Below are 19,827 nucleotides of genomic sequence, written 5' to 3' on the forward strand. Positions count from 1 at the left end.
AAAAAGAGGGAGCGGTAGACAAGATGGGGAGAGAAGGGGAAGCACACAAACACAACATTTGAGAGCAGGGACATCTGGAGATGTGTGGGAGGGAGAGGGCTTGGGGGGAGGAGGCGTGGGAAGGGGGGGGGGGGAGGAGAAGTATAACACACAAGGACACCAAGGACTTCCATGAAAGAAGTTGGTATTTCAAAAAAGTGGCTTTGGGGTGAAATTAGCGGGGGTAGAAAAGATCAAGTTTTTGGATGGTGGAAGATAAGAGATGGTGGTGAACAGCTGTTTTAAAGACCTGGAGGGAGGAGTGGGATTGAAGAGAGTGAGGGAGTTTGTTCCAGAGGCGGGAGAAAAGAGGAATGAAGGAGTGAAGGTGAGCAGAGAGTCTTGATTTTGGCAATTTAACCATAAGAGGGTTGCAGGCAGATCTTGTGCGACCTGTAGGAATATTTGGGGGACAGAGCCCAGAGAGAGCTGGGGGGGGGGGGGGCAAGGCCGGAGAGGAGTCGGTAGAGACGGAAAGACCACCAACCTGCCTGCGGTGAGTGAGTGAAAGGCCCTCAGAGTTAGCTTCATCGTGGGAGATTCCAATGATTCTGAATGCTTTGGTTTCAACAGCGTGAAGACGAGATAGGTGTGAGGCAGGAGCACCAGCCCAGAGGGGAGAGCAGTATTCCATTGAGCTGCAGATGAAAGCCTTGTATGTGGTGAGGAGCTCAGGTGTGCCAAGGAAGGACTTTGCACGACGGAGGATGCCCAGTCGGCGACTGGCTTTGGAGGCCAGATTTGAAATGTGGTTTTCCCAGGAAAGATCATGGCAGATCGTGAGACCCAAAAGCTTGAGTATTGATATAACAAGCTAGCCGTGGACAAGAAATCAATGCAAAGATTGTATCTTCTTAGGAAGTTGAATTAATATAGTATTGGCTCACGTGTGATGCGGATGTTGACGAAATCCTTGCTGATCAATGTTTTCTTTTGTTTCTTGGTACAGTTATCTAAATGTGCAGAACAAGTCGAGATTGAGAAAGGTCGTCATTCCACTGGCATTTAAGATCTGTTGCCCTTACCTGGTGGGCCTTCAACTAGTATGGAGTCTCTGTCGTTGTGAGCATTGAAAAGGAACACAATACATACATACCACAAACTTCATAATAATAATAACAATAATAATAATAATAATAATAGAGGCCCGAAATATTGACAGATTTGAGGTCATTCATGGCAAGTCGAGAAACGTCTCAAGGCTGGAACCAATCCTGGATGGATGACCTATCGCCTGGATCCTTGACTCCGTCACAGGATATTCAACTGAAGTTGATTTGTGTCGGAATTTGTAATGTGTGCAGGGTGCCTGTGCCGGCAATAACTCGCCTACTACTAACAAATGACCACTACCACTGCCGGCAGACGGGTCCTCTGGCTTAATGTCCAACCAATGGACAGCACCCACATTGATGAATCGCCCTGCCTGTGAAACTCCAGCATTGGCACTTCCTATCAAACCCTGATGTTTATTGAAAAAATGGATACGCACCCATCTGGCAGCCATAGTTCCATAGATCTACCGGATTGTAGTTGGATGAATCGATCCTTGTCTGTAAAGGGTATATCCGGACGATGTTGCTCCTTGTGTAACTCACAAAGTTGGCACCTTAAAGGGAACAAAAATATGTTATGTTGGCATCAGCTTCACCCTTGAATCAGAATGGTCAAAAGCTCAAGCTTGTGTTTTGGCCGCAGAGTTACAATCGCAAGAGACTATGAATTATGTCTGTGGTTTGCAAGAAATAAAAGGAAAAGGCAACCTCCGGATTATTATAACAATATTTTGGGATGAAAAACATGTTGATTTGCTTTATCTGTCGCCTTCATTCGAATAGGTCTGGATTTATGTGTTTCATTAAGTACTAGTTCAAACATTCTGAAGAGTCAAGCAGCGCCTTCTGCAACCATAACAATACCTTAACCTTAACAATACCTTAACAATGTGTCCCGCTTTTGATACAATAATGTTAAGTTATGGTTTCATTTGTCATGCAGTAATTTTAGTTGTTGTACACCACTCCTTTCCTAGTCCATCTCCACAGCCGCTGCATGACGTCATCGCCGGGCACCGAAGGGGGTTCGGCAATGACGCGCTGAAAGGGAGTACTCAGTTTTCACTCCGGTTTCTTTCTTTTTTGTTTGTCCGGGTGATATCTCACCCATCCTTTGAGCTAGGAAGCTGGAATTTGGGCACAATAGTGAGCAAGTGCTTTGGCAAAAACTGTATTTTTGTTTTTTTGATTAATCAATGCATTCATTAGTTACTTAATTATAATCGATTAATTAAGTACATGTATATTTTCTTTCTCATCTGGGCAATATCTCAGGCACCTTTTGAGCTAGGAAGCTGATATTTGGACATGACAATGACCAATAGTGTAGCAGCATAGCAAACCTGTTGTGCATTTTGTGATACAAGCACCAAATTTGGCACAAATGTACATTAATATGTTGCGAACATTTTCAGATATTGGGCCACTTGAAATTCCGTAATTTTTTTTTTCAAATTTTTTCAAATTTCGTAATTTCAAATTTTTCGGGTGACACCGTCACAATTTCGGTCTTCGAGGCCGGCCGATATAGTGGGGCGGCTTAGCCCAAATATTCAAAAGAATTGTGCATTTTGTGATACAAGCACCAAATTTGGCACAAATGTACATTAATATGTTGCGAACATTGTGTGGTCAGCAATGAAGACGAGAGTCTGAATTACATGTATGCAAAAGACCTTGTGAACCAGTGAAGCAAATACACGGGTAAGCATGAATTAAATCTAGGGCATGATATAATTTCCATGATGTTTACCTCTACACTCAATGGTGGAAGGAGGTAATGTTTTGATCCCAGCTTGTCTGTATGTCTGTTTGTCTGTTAGTCCACAAAATTCCAGACAAAGCTTGTAGTAGTGGTAGTTGTAGTTGTAGTGGTAGTGGTGATAACAGAAATTGTTATATAGAACTGAACTTATATTATTATTATATGCAGAAAATAACTTCATTTCTATATGCCCTGCAGTGGACAGGTTAATTGGTTTATGCACTGAAGGGGTCACCCTGGTGTGCACTGCTGTGTTCTGCCTCACTGAGTTGTTCAGGTATGATGTACTCAGCACAAGCTTCCGGTCGGCCCGGAGGTGGGGGTGCGGGGCCTGTCACGGAACGTCAAAACAAACGGCCTGCCGGGGCCGCCCAAAAGTCGGGCGTGAGGGGCGCGTCCACTAATGGAACGCCTCTCGCTTCCCAGATCGAGGGCCACGTGGTCAGGAGAACCTCGTCCCTTCTGGTCACACTTTGCCTATTGGCCGGCCTCGAAGACCGAAATGGTGACGGTGTCACCCAAAAAATTTGAAATTACGAAATTTGAAAAAATTTGAAAAAAAAAATTACGGAATTTCAAGTGGCCCAATATCTGAAAATGTTCGCAACATATTAATGTACATTTGTGCCAAATTTGGTGCTTGTTTCACAAAATGCACAATTCTTTTGAATATTTGGGCTAAGCCGCCCCACTACAAATGATTTGGCTGTAAAGGGTATTTTTTATTTATTGATTAATCAATTAATCGATTAATTTTTTAATTATTCGATTAATGACCAAATTTTTTTTTTTTAAGTTACAGATTCGGATGAAATGGTGGTGGTTTATGTATTCTATTAGCCAATTGATTTTTATTTTTTTTTAATGATTATTATTTCTTCATTTTAATTATTAATCATTTATTTTCTTTCTCATCTGGCCAATATCTCAGGCACCTTTTGAGCTAGGAAGCTGATATTTGGACATGACAATGACCAAGTGATTTGGCTGTAAAGGGTATTTTTGATTTATTGATTAATCAATTAATCGATTAATTATTGATTGATTAATCAATTAATCAATGAATTATTTAATTTTTCGATTAATTAATTGTTTCATTAATTTTTCAAAAAGTTACAGATTTGGATAAAACACTTGGTTTCGGTATGCTATTAGCCAATTGATTAAGAAATTTATTATTATACGATTATTATTTATTTATTTTAATTCCACAATTAACCAATTAATCAATCAATAATTATTGTACTCCGCCCCACTCCCACCCCCCACCAATTCCATCTCCATGTGATGCACGGCAGCTTGGCTTGGCGCTGAAGGCGCCCCACTGATGTCGCGTACTGGAGGATATGATATTTAATTATTTGGCATGGGGCGGTGTACTTTGGGGGCTGGCAAATGTATCTGTACTTGTATTGCATATTTTCTTGAAAAGAATGAGGGTAGGAGGCTTGACTTCTCTGAACCCACCTCCCCCTTACCTGCATGTACCCCACAGACATTAATCTGGAAATATCCATCATGATGATTGTTCTGTTCATTCTAAGCCAATAATGTTCATTCTAAGCCATGGATTTGCAGTAACATCCAATTTCTACCATGGTTTATTGTACGGTAATTTGTTACCTATGGAAGGGCTATTACAGGTGCAAGGTGTTTAAAATTATTAATAGAACATGAAGATGGAAACACCTCCTGCCGTTGAGACTTTCTTGGCCTTGGATTCGTTAAGCGATGACATCATATAGCACTTCTGCTCCGCTTGTGCAGATGCAAGATCATTGAAATGGATACTCTTCATGTAGACGACTAGGTTGGACAACTCCTCTGGCACTGTCTGCAGCTGACACCAAGAAAAGGTAGCAATGAGTTTGGATTTTAATGAAATGTATTTGATTAAAAAGCATGCACATATCACATGACATATACATTCATTGGTGACTCAGGGTACCATGTGGAAAACCCCAAATATTTAATTATTATTTGCAAACAAGTCAGTGGTCTTTCTGCTTTCTACTGCCTCTTCTCAGGTCTTGTTCCCTGGGATTTTGCATCCCTCCATCCCCCCCCCCCTCCCATCATCTCTTCAGGTTGTGCTTGTTCTCGGATCTTACAATCCATGCGAAACTTCCAAAATCCAGGTTTACTGTTGACCTCCACCCTTTTGTGCCCTTCTTCTCCCATCTGTGGGACCACCTTCCGCAGTCTGTTCAATCCTACTTTTCCCTTCAGGGCTTTAACCTGTCGGTATACCACCACATTTGGCCATCTTTCATCCCTCCCCATTGATCTTCTGAATTCTCATTAACCCTCTCATACCTCACCACATTTACTTGCAGGTTACTTTCCTTCTCTTCTCTCTCCTCCTGTTTGTGGTATTCCACTTATTGCATCCACTTATGTCCTTGTACTCATGTAAAAATTCACAGATCTCTTCCCATGTCTTTGTCCGACATATTATTTATGTACAAACGATACCATGGGCAGATTTAATACAGATAACTGTATTAAACTGTATCAGTAGAGTGCATACCTGAACAGTTTACGTTTTGTATCCCAATGATAGGCCGGATCTGAAGCCGGGCCTGAACCAAAATCAGATCACCTGTTCTTGTCACCTACCGAACTCATCCACCTAATTTTGTCATAATTCGTCCATAACTTTTTGAGATATCATGCTACTAGCAGAAGTACCCGGCGTTGCCGGGTGGGGGGAGGGGGAGGGGAGGGGAGGGGTAGAGTGGAAGGGGGGAGAGGAGGAGAGGGGGAGAGGAGAGGAGGGAAGGGAGGAGGGGGGAGGGGGAGCTGGAAGGGGAGGGAGGGGGAGGCAGGAGCGGAAGGGGGTTTATATATATATATATATATATATATATATATATATACATATATATATATATATATATATATGCTGTTGGGTGAATGTGGCATTCATCACGTTTCTGAGTTGAGTGTGATGCTGATCAGGAAGAAGAAGAAGCCGTACTACAAACTTCACACACTTCTGGAATTTTGATTTATTTGTGTTCAAATGTCTGGTGATTGTTTTGTATTTATTTATGCGAATGTGTACTTGTATATAACTGTCATTAATTAAAAAGGCTTCGGCACTATCGAGCGATTTAAAAAAAAAAAAAAAACGATTTTTTTTTTCATTATTTTTTATTTTTTTTGCCTAAAACACTCCCAGGCACTCACTGATGAACCTCTGAAACACTGATGTTTCCAATAATAGATGTAAAACACTAAACACTGATGAACCTCTGAAAGTCTGACGAAGATCCGTTCAGCCAACTCTGAGAAAATGGTGACACACACACACACACACACACACACACACACACACACACACACACACACACACACACAGACAAACATCTCTCTTATATAGTAGACTAGCAGAAGTACCCGGCATTGCCGGGAGGGGGAAGGGGAGGGGAAGGGGGGAGGGGAGGGGAACGGGGGGGGAGGGGAGGAGATGGGGGGAGGGGAGAAGAGGGGGGAGGGGGGGTGGAGGGGAGGGGGAGGTAACATTACATTACACACACACAAACTGTTTTATGTTCAATGGTCTGGCGGCGGGGATGGAACATCACGTGATCGCTCTGAGCGAATCAGCGTGCTGCTCTGCCACCGGCTCAGATTTCGTGTATAATATTCCTCGCTGAAAAAAAAATCTATGTGAAACATGCTACTATCTGTGCTAACTCATGCTAAATCATGCTAAATGCTAATCATGCTAAAATTTATGCTACTTGCTGTGAGTTTATGGCGGCAAGGAAAATCACGTGATCGCTCTGAGCGAATCAGCGCGCTGCTCTGCCACCGATTCAGATTCCGTGTATAATATTCCTCACTGAAAAAAAATATGGATCTAAAGATGAAAGAAAAAAAAAACCTATGTGGTGTGAATGGCAATGTTCCTCGCTGAAATGTGAAAAAACGCAATCGCTTTTCGCTCTGAATTACGTGCGAACGCGTAACTGTGAGTTTATGGTGGCAAGGAACATCACGTGATCGCTCTGAGCGAATCAGCGTGCTGCTCTGCCACCGCCTCAGATTCCGTGTATAATATTCCTCGCTGAAATGCGCTGAGGTAAAAATATGGTAAAAAAATATTATGAAATTTTTTTTTTTAGGTCGGCCATGTTCTTCCCAGGCTCAATGGCCATGTCTATGCCAAATATCAAGTACGTGAGCCTCTCCGTTTAGGAGTCTATCGGTAACATTACACACACACACACAAACTGTGTTTTATATATATAGATAATTATTACAAATGCCTATATCTTGTGACTTGCCTTTTGACTGACCTTGTGACTTGCACCTTGAGACTGTTTCTCTTCTTTTTCCACCCGAGTTCCTCCTTTCATCGAAGACTTATACTTCCGTATATCATCTTTAATGGAGCCCACTCGCTTGCCCTTAATCAGGAAACGTTCACGAAGATCCTTCCACACAGGTCAATATTCATGTCAATTTGTTGTTAAAAACAACTTTTCTTAAGGCAGAGGTAAAAGAGGATAACGCTTCACTGCTAGGATGCTGTTAGTTAACTTTTAAACAAGCATAAAGATCTGGAGTTAAAATTGGGTTTTAAGTGGAAATTCAATCAGAAATTCCATTATTTAATTTTTATTTTTTTTAGAAACAATGACTATGATCAGTTGAGGCTTCAGCTAACCATTTTGAAATTGGGAAATGGATTATTATTATTACTATTATTATTATTAATATTATTATTACTGAAGGGGAAGGAAGCTGGTGTGGTACATCTCCGTCTAATGTGGTTGTCAGAAGCCTTTTTCCCAAGATGTTCTTCAGGTGTCTTGCCATCGTCTTTTGCTGTTCAAATGAGCAATGATTCTCCAATGATAAAACAACGGGGAATTTGGAGATCTGTCGAACATGTAGTAGAACATTAATAAAGAAAGGACATTTTTATGAGCAAAAGATTATACACACATCTGTGCCTTCTTATCGATTAATGAATGAGGATGCTTCAAATTTGACCTGGACATATGCTTATAATAATAATAATAATAATAATACATTTATTTTATATAGCGCTTTTCAAGAAGCCCAAAGACGCTTTGACAGAGTACAAAAAACAAGTGCAAAAAGACAAAAATCAATAGGTAAATAATCAAAGCAAAAGGAAGGAGAAGGAGAAGAGATAGTCAGGGGTTAAATGCTGTGGGTTAAATGTTGAATGCAGTGTTGAACAGGTGGGTCTTGAGTGATGTTTTGAATGTGGTGAGTGAGGAGGAGTCTCTGATGGTGTGAGGCAGTGAGTTCCAGAGGGTGGGAGCAGCGATGGAGAAGGCCCTGTCCCCCAGGATCTGAATTTGGTCCGGATGGGGGGGGGGGGCTGAGGAGGTTGGTACCAGCAGAGTGGAGGTTACGGTTGGGAGTGTGTCTGGAGAGGAGGTCAGCCAGGTAGGATGGGGCCAGGTTATGGAGGGCTTTGTAGGTCAAGAGGAGGATTTTGTACTGGATTCTCTGGGAAAGGGCAGAGAGTCATGTATGTAGGTTAACATTTGAGGGAATTTGGCTTCATATTGCAGGTTCGAAGGATTGGACCCATAATCACGTGTTTTTTGCTTTAGCGCAGTGCTCAAAATCAAGATGGCGGAAAGAGAGATGTCGAAGAGTTAAGAAGAGCAAGTATGAAATTTCTGGTCAATGAAAGCACCAGGCCTGTTGAGATTTACAGATGATTGGCTACACAGTGTGCTGATCATTGCTTATCAAAGTTACATACTGTAGTGAAATTATACCAAAGTCGAACCCAGGAGAGTTACTCGCTTCAGCCACTGAAGGGCGTCTATAAAACCTGGGACGTCCGCGACGCGGAGCCACACCTGTGACATTTACTTTGCATGTAGTCTTGAATGGTACGTATATGCCAGACTCGCACATATATGCTAGACTCGCTTGCTCTGTCTATTATTATCGGTCCGCTCAGTATGATACCAAGATCCTGATATCTATTGCATGATTGTATTTTACAGGATGATGTCAAAGATCTAATTGATATTAAACCTACCTATGGGACAAAGTTGTGGATCTGGTTGATTTTCACAACACATACAAGCTTATTTGTTATCAAATGTCCGGGTCAAATTTGAAGGACTCGGAAAACAATAATTAACAAAACTGCAGGAGGATTCAATTTACCATCTTGTGCTTTTCAAAATGTTGTTTGGTTCATAGATATAACATCCCAAAAGTACTCACCACAAACGCTTCCTGGTTAATGGCTCGAATGACGTTCCGGAACGTAATGCGTGATGTGAGTGTCTTGCCATGATACACAATGGGCTCGTTTTGTGGTCCGTCCCAGCAGTCGATCTCCACGCATCGGCAGCCATCTCGCAGGGAACTGTGGGTAATCCTAACTTAATTCTACATGTTTCTTTATTTTATTGTCAAGAAAGAAAGCAAGGGAAAAAGTCATTTCTGGAATTGTTTGGAATAAAACGTGACAGACATGGAAGGAGCACACAAAATTATATATCGCAATACGTTTCCAAGCAATATAAAATATATAATAGTACACAGAAGGAGCACACAAACAACAACAACCAAAGCCATGATGACATCAAACATACATCTCAACACCCGACAGACCACGCAAAAGAAAGCCCTTTGCATCATCACAGGTTGCATTTCGACAACACCCACCTATTGCCTCGCTGACAGGAATACTCAGAGAGGTGGAGAGAAAGGTGGGAGACAGAGAGGTGGGGAGAATGAGAAATGGGTGGGGGAGAGAGCAAGATATGGGAGGGAGAGAGGGGAGGGGGAAGAGAGAGGGCATTGAGGAGGGGCGAGAAGGGAGAGGGGGGAGCAACGCCTCACCACACGTCACGGTACACTCCGGGAGCAGGGGGAGAATGAGAAATGGGTGGGGGAGAGAGCAAGATATGGGAGGGAGAGAGGCGAGGGGGGGAGAGAGAGGGGATTGAGGAGGGGCAAGAAGGGAGGGGGGAGCAACGCCTCACCACACGTCACGATACACTCCGGTAGCAGGTGGGAGCAAGAGGGAAGGGAGAGAGAGGAGGGGAGAGCAAGGAAAGGGGGGGGGGGGGGAGAAGCGAATAAGAGGGGTGGCGGGAGAACAATGCCTCACCACACGCCGCTATACCCTCATCATAAGGAGAGGGTGCGAGGAGGAGGATTAGAATGAGAGAAAGAGAGGGAGATGGGGGAGAGATAGGGAGAGGGTAGTGAGAGAGAGAGGGGGAAGTGGAAGAGAAGGAAGAGCGAGGAAGGTGGGGGGGGGGGGAGGTGGACGGAGAGCGAGGAAGGGGAGAAAAGTGAGGAAGGTGGGGGGGGGGAGGTGGACGGAGAGCGAGGAAGGGGAGAAAAGCGAGGAAGGTGGGGGGGGGGGGGGGGGGAGGTGGACGGAGAGCGAGGAAGGGGAGAAAAGCGAGGAAGGTGGGGGGGGGGGGGGGGAGGTGGACGGAGAGCGAGGAAGGGGAGAAAAGCGAGGAAGTGAATTTAAAAAATGAGGAAAGGACTTTTCAAAGAGTAAAATAATTAAAATATTATTGCAATATTTTTTAATTCTCTCTTGAACTCGTAGTTCACTTGTTCCGTTGGTTTACTCATTCTAATCCTCCCATCATGTTAATCATTTTTAAAATTTGATCTTTAATTACATTTATTTGGCCTTCTTAACTCTGGAGATTTCTCCATGGAGAATCCAGGTGTGTGTGCGGAAGCCCTCACGGTGATCCCGCTGGTTAATTATTTTTATTGAACTCAATTAAGTACACTTTTCGGCACATTCCTTTATCTTTTCTTCACTCAATATAATTGTCCAAACAGAAGAAAAAGGTTAAGTTTCATGCTTTGGCAATTTCACATTTTCTTGTGTGAATATGGAGAGGGAGGGAGTCTTGCTTAAGTTAATATGCCTAGTTATAAGTAGACAACTCTTGTATGGTACTGTTCTCTATTGCGTTCTCATCTTGTGTAATACTGCGCATTGTTATTTGCATATTCTGTATCTATTATCTTATTCTAATATCTACCATCGCTTTCTTTGTCTTGCAGATTGATTGTTCATCGTTGTTGCTAATAAACCTGCATTCAATTGATACATTCTTGTTTATGAACAATCAACTCATCTGAAGATGCCTGCTGCAGTCTGCCCCTTCCCGAGCTGTGTCTACGTTACTGACAGCACTGACAATGCCGTTGCTGCTATCCAGCTCTCCATCCACGCCATGACTCACACGTCCATTGCACCAGCCAAACCGGACAAAGTCAGCCGTCCTCGTATCCAAACCGGCGGTACCAGCGAAGATTGGCAATATTTCACCAGAAGATGGGATGGTTACAAGGCAGCGACCCAGATAATCGGCAATGATGTTCGCGTTCAACTCCTTGAATGTTGTGATGATAATCTACGACGTGACCTCCACCGCAGCAACCCACGCATTGAAATCAAGGACGAGGCAGCTATACTACAAGCCATTCGGTCCCTTGCTGTCCGAGAGGAGAATACCATGGTGTCCCGCGTAAACCTCCACAACATGCGACAGGACCGAGAAGAACCAATTCGTACCTACGCAGCCCGTCTGGCTGGTCAAGCCGAGATCTGCAAGTTTTCTGTTGTATGCTCATGCAATCCCCCTACTGATGTCAACTACACCAAGGACATGGTTCGCGATGTCCTATGTCGGGGACTCGCCGATCAAGATATACAACAGGACATTCTCGGCGATCAAAATCAGAACATGAGCTTGGAGGAAGTTCTCATTTTCGTCGAGGCCAAGGAAGCAGGGAAACGTTCCCAGAATGCCTTGCTCGATAGTGAAGGCGCTCATGGCGCAAGCCAATACAAAAACTGGAAGAACAAAAGAGCCCTGATCACTACCGACAAGCAGGCGGCCATTTGTAGTTATTGCGGCAAAACTGGTCATGGCAAACAGCCGAACATCGACCAAAGGCGTCAATTCTGCAATGCCTACGGGAAAACATGCAGTAAATGCGCCACTCGCGGCCATTTTGCACATGTCTGCCGGGGAGGCACGAAAAAGGCGGACAACAAACCTACGGACAAATCAATGGATGCTCATGATGTGGAAGAAAGCAGCCAGGTCCACGATCTCCTCTGCTCTGTCACGGAACGAGAAACGGCCATTTGGAAGCCGCAAATTAAAAGGGCCATGGCCACCTTGTCAACTCCACTACACCTCGACCACCATATATTTGACCACCTCTCTGGCTGGACCAAGAAGAAGTCTCAACCACAGCCGTACATAAAACTCATAGCACGGATCGATAAGGAATCTTATGACCATTTCGGCCAGCCACTGTCATCCCGACCAAAATCGGCCAGGCTCCAGGCCATGGCCGACACTGGCTGTCAAAGCTGCCTCACAGGACTTAAAATTTTCCACAAACTCGGGCTGCGTAATGAAGACCTGTTACCTGTCAACCTGAAGATGAATGCTGTTAACAGTGGAAGGGTCCGGATTATCGGCGCCATGCTCCTACACCTGTCTGGTTGCACAGCCAATGGCGACATTATTGAAACCCGACAAATCTGCTACATCTCACCTGACACACGGAACATGTATCTCAGTCGTGAAGCATGCGTCGATCTAGGCCTCGTGTCTAGTAGCTTCCCAACCATTGGCGAATCCAACACAGTTGGTGCTGCAGTGGCAGCAGTTATCGATGCAAATTGTAACTGCCCGGAAAGATCGCTTCCCCCTACACTGCCTACATCTATCCCATTTCCGGCCACTGACGAGAACCGAGAGAGGCTGGAGAAATGGCTACTGGAGTACTACAAAAGCAGCACATTCAATGTCTGCGAACACCAGCCACTACCCCACATGGAAGGTCCGCCTCTCACACTGATGGTTGACCCCGAGGCAACACCAAAAGCGGTGCACACCCCAGTGCCTGTCCCCTTACACTGGCAGGCAGAAGTCAAGGCTGGTATCGATCGCGACATCAGGTTAGGGGTCCTGGAACCGGTGCCAATTGGTGAACCAGTGACATGGTGCAGCAGAATGGTCGTCTGTCCAAAGAAGGATGGGACCCCACGGAGGACAGTTGATCTGCAACCACTGAATGCGCACTGCACACGTGAGACCCACCACACCCAGTGCCACATAACACCAAAAAGACGGTAACAGACGCCTGGAATGGCTATCACAGCGTTCCAATCAGAGAATGTGACCGCCATCTGACAACGTTCATCACACCATGGGGCCGATACCGTTACTGCACCACTCCCCAAGGTTACATCGCTTCAGGTGATGGATACTCCAGACGATTTGACGAAATTGTATCGGACTTCAAAAACAAGTCCAAATGTATTGATGATACCATCATGTGGAGCGACACATTGGAAGAGAGCTTTTTTCAGGCATGCAACTGGCTCGACCTGTGCGGCCGTAATGGGATTACGCAAAATCCGACGAAATTCCATTTTGGTCAGGACACGGTCGAATTCGCTGGATTCGAGATCACCATGGACAGTGTACGACCATGCCAAAGGTATCTCCAAGCGATACAGGACTTCCCCACACCAAAAACAATTACTGACATTCGCTCCTGGTTTGGGCTAGTCAATCAGGTAACATACTGCTTCAGCATGACCGAGAGGATGCGACCTTTTCGGGACCTCCTAAAACCATGCACCCCCTTCTACTGGGATGCAACACTACAATCCCTATTCGAAGAATCAAAACGACTCATCATATCTGAAGTCGCAAATGGGGTCCGGATCTTTGACAAGGAACAGACAACATGTCTCGCAACTGACTGGTCGAAGGATGGGATTGGCTTCTGGCTCCTCCAAAAACACTGCAGATGCCCTGGTGAAACCCCACAGTGCTGCCCCGATGGCTGGAAAATCACCCTTGCTGGAGGCCGCTTCACCCATGCAGCGGAGTCGCGCTATGCTCCGATAGAGGGTGAAGCTCTAGCAGTGGCGGACAGCCTGGAAAAAGTAAAGTATTTTGTGTTGGGATGCAAGAACCTGATTATTGCCGTCGATCACAAGCCCTTAATCAAGCTTCTTGGTGACAGACGATTAGAGGACATCCATAACACGCGGCTTGCCAACTTGAAAGAAAGGACCCTAGCATATCGTTTCCGAATTATCCACATCCCGGGAAAACGACACTGCGTACCAGATGCGATTTCACGACATCCGTCGGGTGCCAGACCATCGGAACGACTGCCACTGGTGGATGACATTTCCTCCATTATGGATGTGGCCACATCGACTACACTAAGACAGCACACCTTGACTGGGCTGTGGACCACAGATGACGACACTGGCATGGAAATGGCTATTTCTATGGCAGCCATCAAGACACTCGATTCTGTGCGGTCCGTCACTTGGGACGATGTTCGGGACGAAACAGCAAGTGACACTCAGATGCTGCAGTTACTCAATTCTATTGAGCAGGGTCTACCTGCCAGTCGGGACGATTTCCCTGTGTCCATTTTGGAATACTTTCCCTTCCGTGAACACCTCTACACTATTGATGGCATAGTGGTCTACAAGGGGAGGATTATAATCCCACCGAAGCTACGGAAGCTTGTCCTTGAGAATCTTCATGCTGCTCACCAAGGAGTCACGGCTATGACCACCCGGGCCAGCAGCTCGATCTTTTGGCCTGGAATCACTCCCCAGATTCATGAGATGCGCAATCGCTGCTCACACTGCAATCGGATGGCCCCATCGCAACCAAGCGCTCCACCTACAGCCTCAGCTGAACCTGCCTACCCTTTCCAGTACGTTTGTTCAGATTACTTTCATCACAAGGGTCGGAGTTATTTGGTCACCGTTGATCGTTACTCTAATTGGCCAATCATTCAGCTAACAACTGGCGGGGCACAAGGCCTAGTGAAATGTCTGCGGTCGAACTTCGCCACTTATGGTATCCCCGACGAATTGGCATCTGACGGTGGGCCAGAATTCACGGCACATGACACCCAAGACTTCTTGCGTCGGTGGGGCGTTAACCATCGGTTGTCATCCACTGCCTTCCCACACAGCAACTGTCGTGCCGAGATCGCAGTCAAAACATCGAAAAGATTGATCACCGATAACACTGGTTCCAATGGTGAACTAGACACTGATCGATTCCAACGTGCAATACTCCAGTACCGGAATGCACCGGATCAGGACACTAGGTTGTCTCCAGCCATGATCATCTTCAAGAGGCCAGTCAAGGACTTCATACCCATCATCCCAGGCAGATACTTGCCATCGGACACCTGGCGGGAAACACGCAACAATCGTGAGGAAGCTTTGCGCATTCGGCATGCCAGGGAGATCGAAAGACTCTCTGAACACACGACAAAGCTACCTCCACTGGCCGTCGGGGACCATGTCCGGATCCAGAACCAGACCGGCCTGGAACCACGAAAATGGGACCGGACCGGAACCGTGATTGAGGTAAAACAATTCGATCAATACGTTGTCAAGGTGGATGGCTCCGGAAGAATCACTCTCCGGAATCGTAAGTTCCTGCGACGTTTTACGCCTTTCAGCATGACAACCCCCACTACGACTGGCAAAAGTGGCATGCTGCCAACCGTTATGCCAAGTGTTATGCCAATCGTACCGAAATACTTAATGTCTGGTACCCAACCCATCGCCGCTCCAAGAGTCTGTCTCAATCCTGTTACCACTCCCCAGAAGGGTGAACCCCAACATGTCATTGCGCCGGGCTTACCATCACCGACACTCCGCTCCATCACCGCGATGACACCACCTGCGAGAGTCGCTAACCAACCACATGTGCAGACCACCGCCACACCTCCACGGACACTGCCTATTTCTGCCCCCTTGACGGTTCGGGTGATGATGGACCAGCTGGAGGGGACTCCGGCGTCGGACAGGGCGATAGCGAACCACCCACCGGAGACTCCCACAATGGACCAGGAAATTACGAACTGCCCTCAGAGGACTCCGACGATTGATCGGGTGGTGACGGGCCGCCCGAAGCGAATTATCAAACCACCAGCCCGATTCAATTCAGAAGAATATCAATTATAAACTCATGTGATCCTTTTTCTCGGTCTCCAGTTTCGTTCTATTCTGTGTCACAATTGAACGTTTTTGGGAAAGGGAGATAGACAACTCTTGTATGGTACTGTTCTCTATTGCGTTCTCATCTTGTGTAATACTGCGCATTGTTATTTGCATATTCTGTATCTATTATCTTATTCTAATATCTACCATCGCTTTCTTTGTCTTGCAGATTGATTGTTCATCGTTGTTGCTAATAAACCTGCATTCAATTGATACATTCTTGTTTAATAAGAATCGCTAATTTCTCAAAAATTTCAGATTTCACTCCAGATTTCAACACTTATTTAGTTGAGTCCACAAGCTCCGATCCTCAAATCTGAAGACAGTTTTCGATTATATACTTTAATTAGCCAGTGAAAGGTCATCAAGGTTCCAAGGCAAGTCATTTATGAACAGGCCAAAACAAAATGGCAGATTAAGATCCCTGCGTGGTGAAAGCAGGCTGACCAAGGGGAAGCCTTTTTTTTTCATGATTTATTTGATTACTAGCAGGAGTACCTGGCATTGCCAGGGGGAGGGGGGGAGGCAGGAGGGGGAGGCGTTAGGAAGGGAGTGGGGGGAGCGGAAGGGGGAGGTGAGGGGAGAGGGAGGGGAAAGATATACTACATATACATCTTTTGGGGGGGGAGGAGGCTTTGACAGGCCCTTCCGTTTTGGGGGAGGGGGGGGAAAGGAAGGAGGAAAATTTTCACGTGCAAAGAGTGCTTTAACATCAGTGTTGCCCAGGTAAAAAAGGAAACCATCACCAGGTGGAAACCATCATCACTCTCTGAAACCATCACCAGGTGGCGCAACATGGTACACATTTACACAGATAATTTATGCCCTTCCCCCAGCCCCCCCAGACCCCTACATGAGGCCGCGGCCACATAGCCTATGTTACCCCCAGACAAAGTTGTATTTGTATTTGTATTTTTACTCCAAGTAAAGTACATAAGTGTTTATAGCTGGAGTACCCGGCGTTGCTCAAGCGAAAAAGAAACATTAACATATTTGAAATGAGGGAAAATATAATGTAAAAGCAATTACATCCAATTCAGAATCCGTCACAAAGGTCAAATCATCATTTTACCTTTTCGTTGAATATATGCTGGTGAATCTACCATTGATTACGAAATGTCTGGTGATTGTTTTGTATTTATTTATGCGAATGTGTACTTGTATATAACAGTCATTAATTTTAAAAAGGCTTAGGCACTATTGAGCGATTTTTTTTTTTTTTTTTTTTTTTTTTTTTTTTAAATCCCAAAAACTTTTTTTTTATTTCAGAATTTTATTTTATTTATTTTGGCTAGAAACACTCCCAGACATTCACTGATGAATATCTGAAAGTTTGACGGAGATCCGTTAAGCCATCTCTGAGAAAAATGGCGACACACACACACACACACACACACACACACACAGACAGACAGCTCTCTTATAACCACCTTTAGAGGCCATTTTTCCCCGCAAAGCGGGGGTTGGCCTTTTTCGGGAACCGTGGTTGTTGTTGTTTTTTGGTCCCCTTTTTGAAGCAATGTTTTACGGCCGGATGCCCTTTTTTTTTTCTTTTTTTTTGTATACAAGATCGAGGCTCGTGAAAGAGCGAACATTAATCACACAGAAAGACAAACCGACACATAAAACATATAACATCGGGAGCGGTAGACAAGATGGGGAGAGAGGGGGAAGGACACAAACACAACATTTGAGAGCAGGGACCGAGAGACATGGAGACATCGAGAGATCTGAGAGAGGGCGAGGGCTTTGGGGGGGGGGGGGGCATGGGAAGGGGGCGGTGGGAGAGGTATAAAACATATGGACACTGCCAGGACTTCCAGGAAAGAAGTTGGAATTTCAAACAAGGTGGATCTGGGGTGAATTAGCGGGGGTAGAAAAGATCAAGGTTTTGGATGGGGGAAGATAAGAGATGGTGGTGAACAGCTGTTTTAAAGACCTGGAGGGAGGAGTGGGATTGAAGGGAGTGAGGGAGTTTGTTCCAGAGGCGGGAGAAAAGAGGAATGAAAGAGTGAAGGTGAGCAGAGAGCCGAGATTTCGGCAGTTTAACCATCAGAGGGTTGCTGGCAGATCTTGTGCGACCTGTAGGAATATTTGGGGTACAGAGCACAGAGAGAGCTGGGGGTGCAAGGCCGGAGAGGAGTCGGTAGAAGACAGAAAGACCACCTACCTGCCTGCGGTGAGTGAGTGAAAGGCCCTCAGAGATAGCTTCATCGCGGAAGATTCCAATAATTCTGAAAGCTTTGGTTTCAACAGCGTGAAGCCGAGCTAGGTGTGAGGCAGGAGCACCGGCCCATAGGGGAGAACAGTATTCCATTGAGCTGCGGATGAAAGCCTTGTATGTGGTGAGGAGCTCAGGTGTGCCGAGGAAGGACTTCGCACGACGGAGGATGCCCAGTCGGTGACTGGCTTTGGAGGCCAGCTTGGAAATGTGGTTTTCCCAAGAAAGATCATGGCAGATAGTGAGACCCAAAATCTTCAGCGACAGAACTTCTTGGAGAGGATTGTTGAGAAAGTAGATGGGAGGGTTGTCCAGTCGATCTTTTCGGAGAGACATAGTAAGAGTGTGAGATTTGTCAGGATTGAAAGACATGTTCCACTTGTTTGACCAGTCTGTGATTTTGTCCAGGTCTTCAGAGAGTGAGGAGGCAGCAGACTGCCGATCTGAGGGAAGAGGAATGGAGCGGCAGAGAGTGGAGTCATCAGCAAAGAGATAGAGAGGATTTTCGAGAGAGTCAGAGAGATCATTGATGAAGACCAGAAAAAGCACGGGGCCCAGAACACTGCCTTGGGGAACTCCAGCCTGAACAGGAAGAGGAGATGAGAGAAACCCATTCAGGGCCACACATTGACGACGACTAGAGAGGAAGTCCGCCAGCCATGCGTGGAGATTTCCATGGATACCAAAGGAGGAGAGTTTGGTGAGCAGAGCGGGGTGCCAGACCGTGTCGAAGGCACGTGATATGTCGAGGGAGACAGCTCTAATTTCCTGTTTGGCATTGAGGACCTCCATCCATTGTTGAGACAGCAGAAGCAGCATGTCCAGAGTAGAGTGACCTGGTCTGAAACCCTTCCTGACGCCAACCCTTTTTGCCGCCTTTAACGACAAACAGGGAATTACCAGTGAACTGGTACTCAATTAGCCGACCTCGGAAGGATGACAGGCTGAGTCAACCCCCCTGGCATTCCTGACAGACAGCTCTCTTATATAGTAGATATCTTCAAATGTGGTGTTTATATTTATCCAAACAGTTTTCATTCCTGCACACCCTTGGAGTTCCCTTAGTATGGATTATTATAGATGTCGGCTTAAGTGTAAATAATACTGTGACAATAATAATATTTGTGGTAATTAATCAGCACACACCTGAGATATCCCTGTATGCTGGAAGCTCCGACCAGTTGGTCCTGCACCAGGTAAGTGTTGTGGGAAGAATTGATGAAGTAGTTGGACAATGGTTGATTCATGTCCTGGTATACACTATGGTGCTTTTTGTTGAAAATGTCTCCGTCTGGAGACAGAAGATACGCCAGGAATCCATCGTAGCTGAGCCGTGCGTCTTTCCTCTCTGCACCACACAGGCATTCATGAATAACCATGCAAATGGTTTATACATACTGTATTTCAAATGACAATTGTTAGTACTATTATCATTTTAATACTAGTGATGCCTTGCCATCTTTGGGGCTGATACGCAGCCATTTCAGGATACATGTTTTAACGCCTTTATCATTTGCGTAAAGGGCGTTCAAAAGGTTTGAGGAGCAAAATACTCACAATAGTCCAAGACATGTCAACTTTTTTCAATATCGTGTAGCTTGACTCCACTGCATTTACTGGGCCGGCAGGATGGCCAAGAGGTAAGCACATTCACCTCTAAACTCTCGAGCCT

The 19,827-nt window shown here is 45.4% G+C and overlaps 1 protein-coding gene across 1 annotated transcript in view; it reads right to left on the reverse strand.

The window, feature by feature from the left end:
• LOC137431681 (1-phosphatidylinositol 4,5-bisphosphate phosphodiesterase delta-4-like) overlaps window positions 1-19,727 on the reverse strand; it is a 40,507-nt gene extending 20,780 nt beyond the window's left edge. Inside the window, exons 1-7 of the mRNA XM_078782742.1 lie at window positions 19,673-19,727; window positions 19,302-19,503; window positions 9,094-9,238; window positions 7,600-7,752; window positions 7,167-7,304; window positions 4,549-4,699; window positions 1,532-1,648 (exon numbers count right to left, since the gene is read on the reverse strand). Coding sequence (XP_078638868.1) covers window positions 1,532-1,648; window positions 4,549-4,699; window positions 7,167-7,304; window positions 7,600-7,752; window positions 9,094-9,238; window positions 19,302-19,503; window positions 19,673-19,727 — 961 coding nt within the window. The remainder of the gene's footprint in view (window positions 1-1,531; window positions 1,649-4,548; window positions 4,700-7,166; window positions 7,305-7,599; window positions 7,753-9,093; window positions 9,239-19,301; window positions 19,504-19,672) is intronic.
• Between the last annotated feature and the right edge of the window lie 100 nt (window positions 19,728-19,827).

The sequence above is a fragment of the Myxine glutinosa genome, chromosome 7 (assembly GCF_964187855.1).
Source record: "Myxine glutinosa chromosome 7, kmMyxGlut1.1, whole genome shotgun sequence".
In the NCBI taxonomy this organism is placed as follows: domain Eukaryota; kingdom Metazoa; phylum Chordata; class Myxini; order Myxiniformes; family Myxinidae; genus Myxine; species Myxine glutinosa.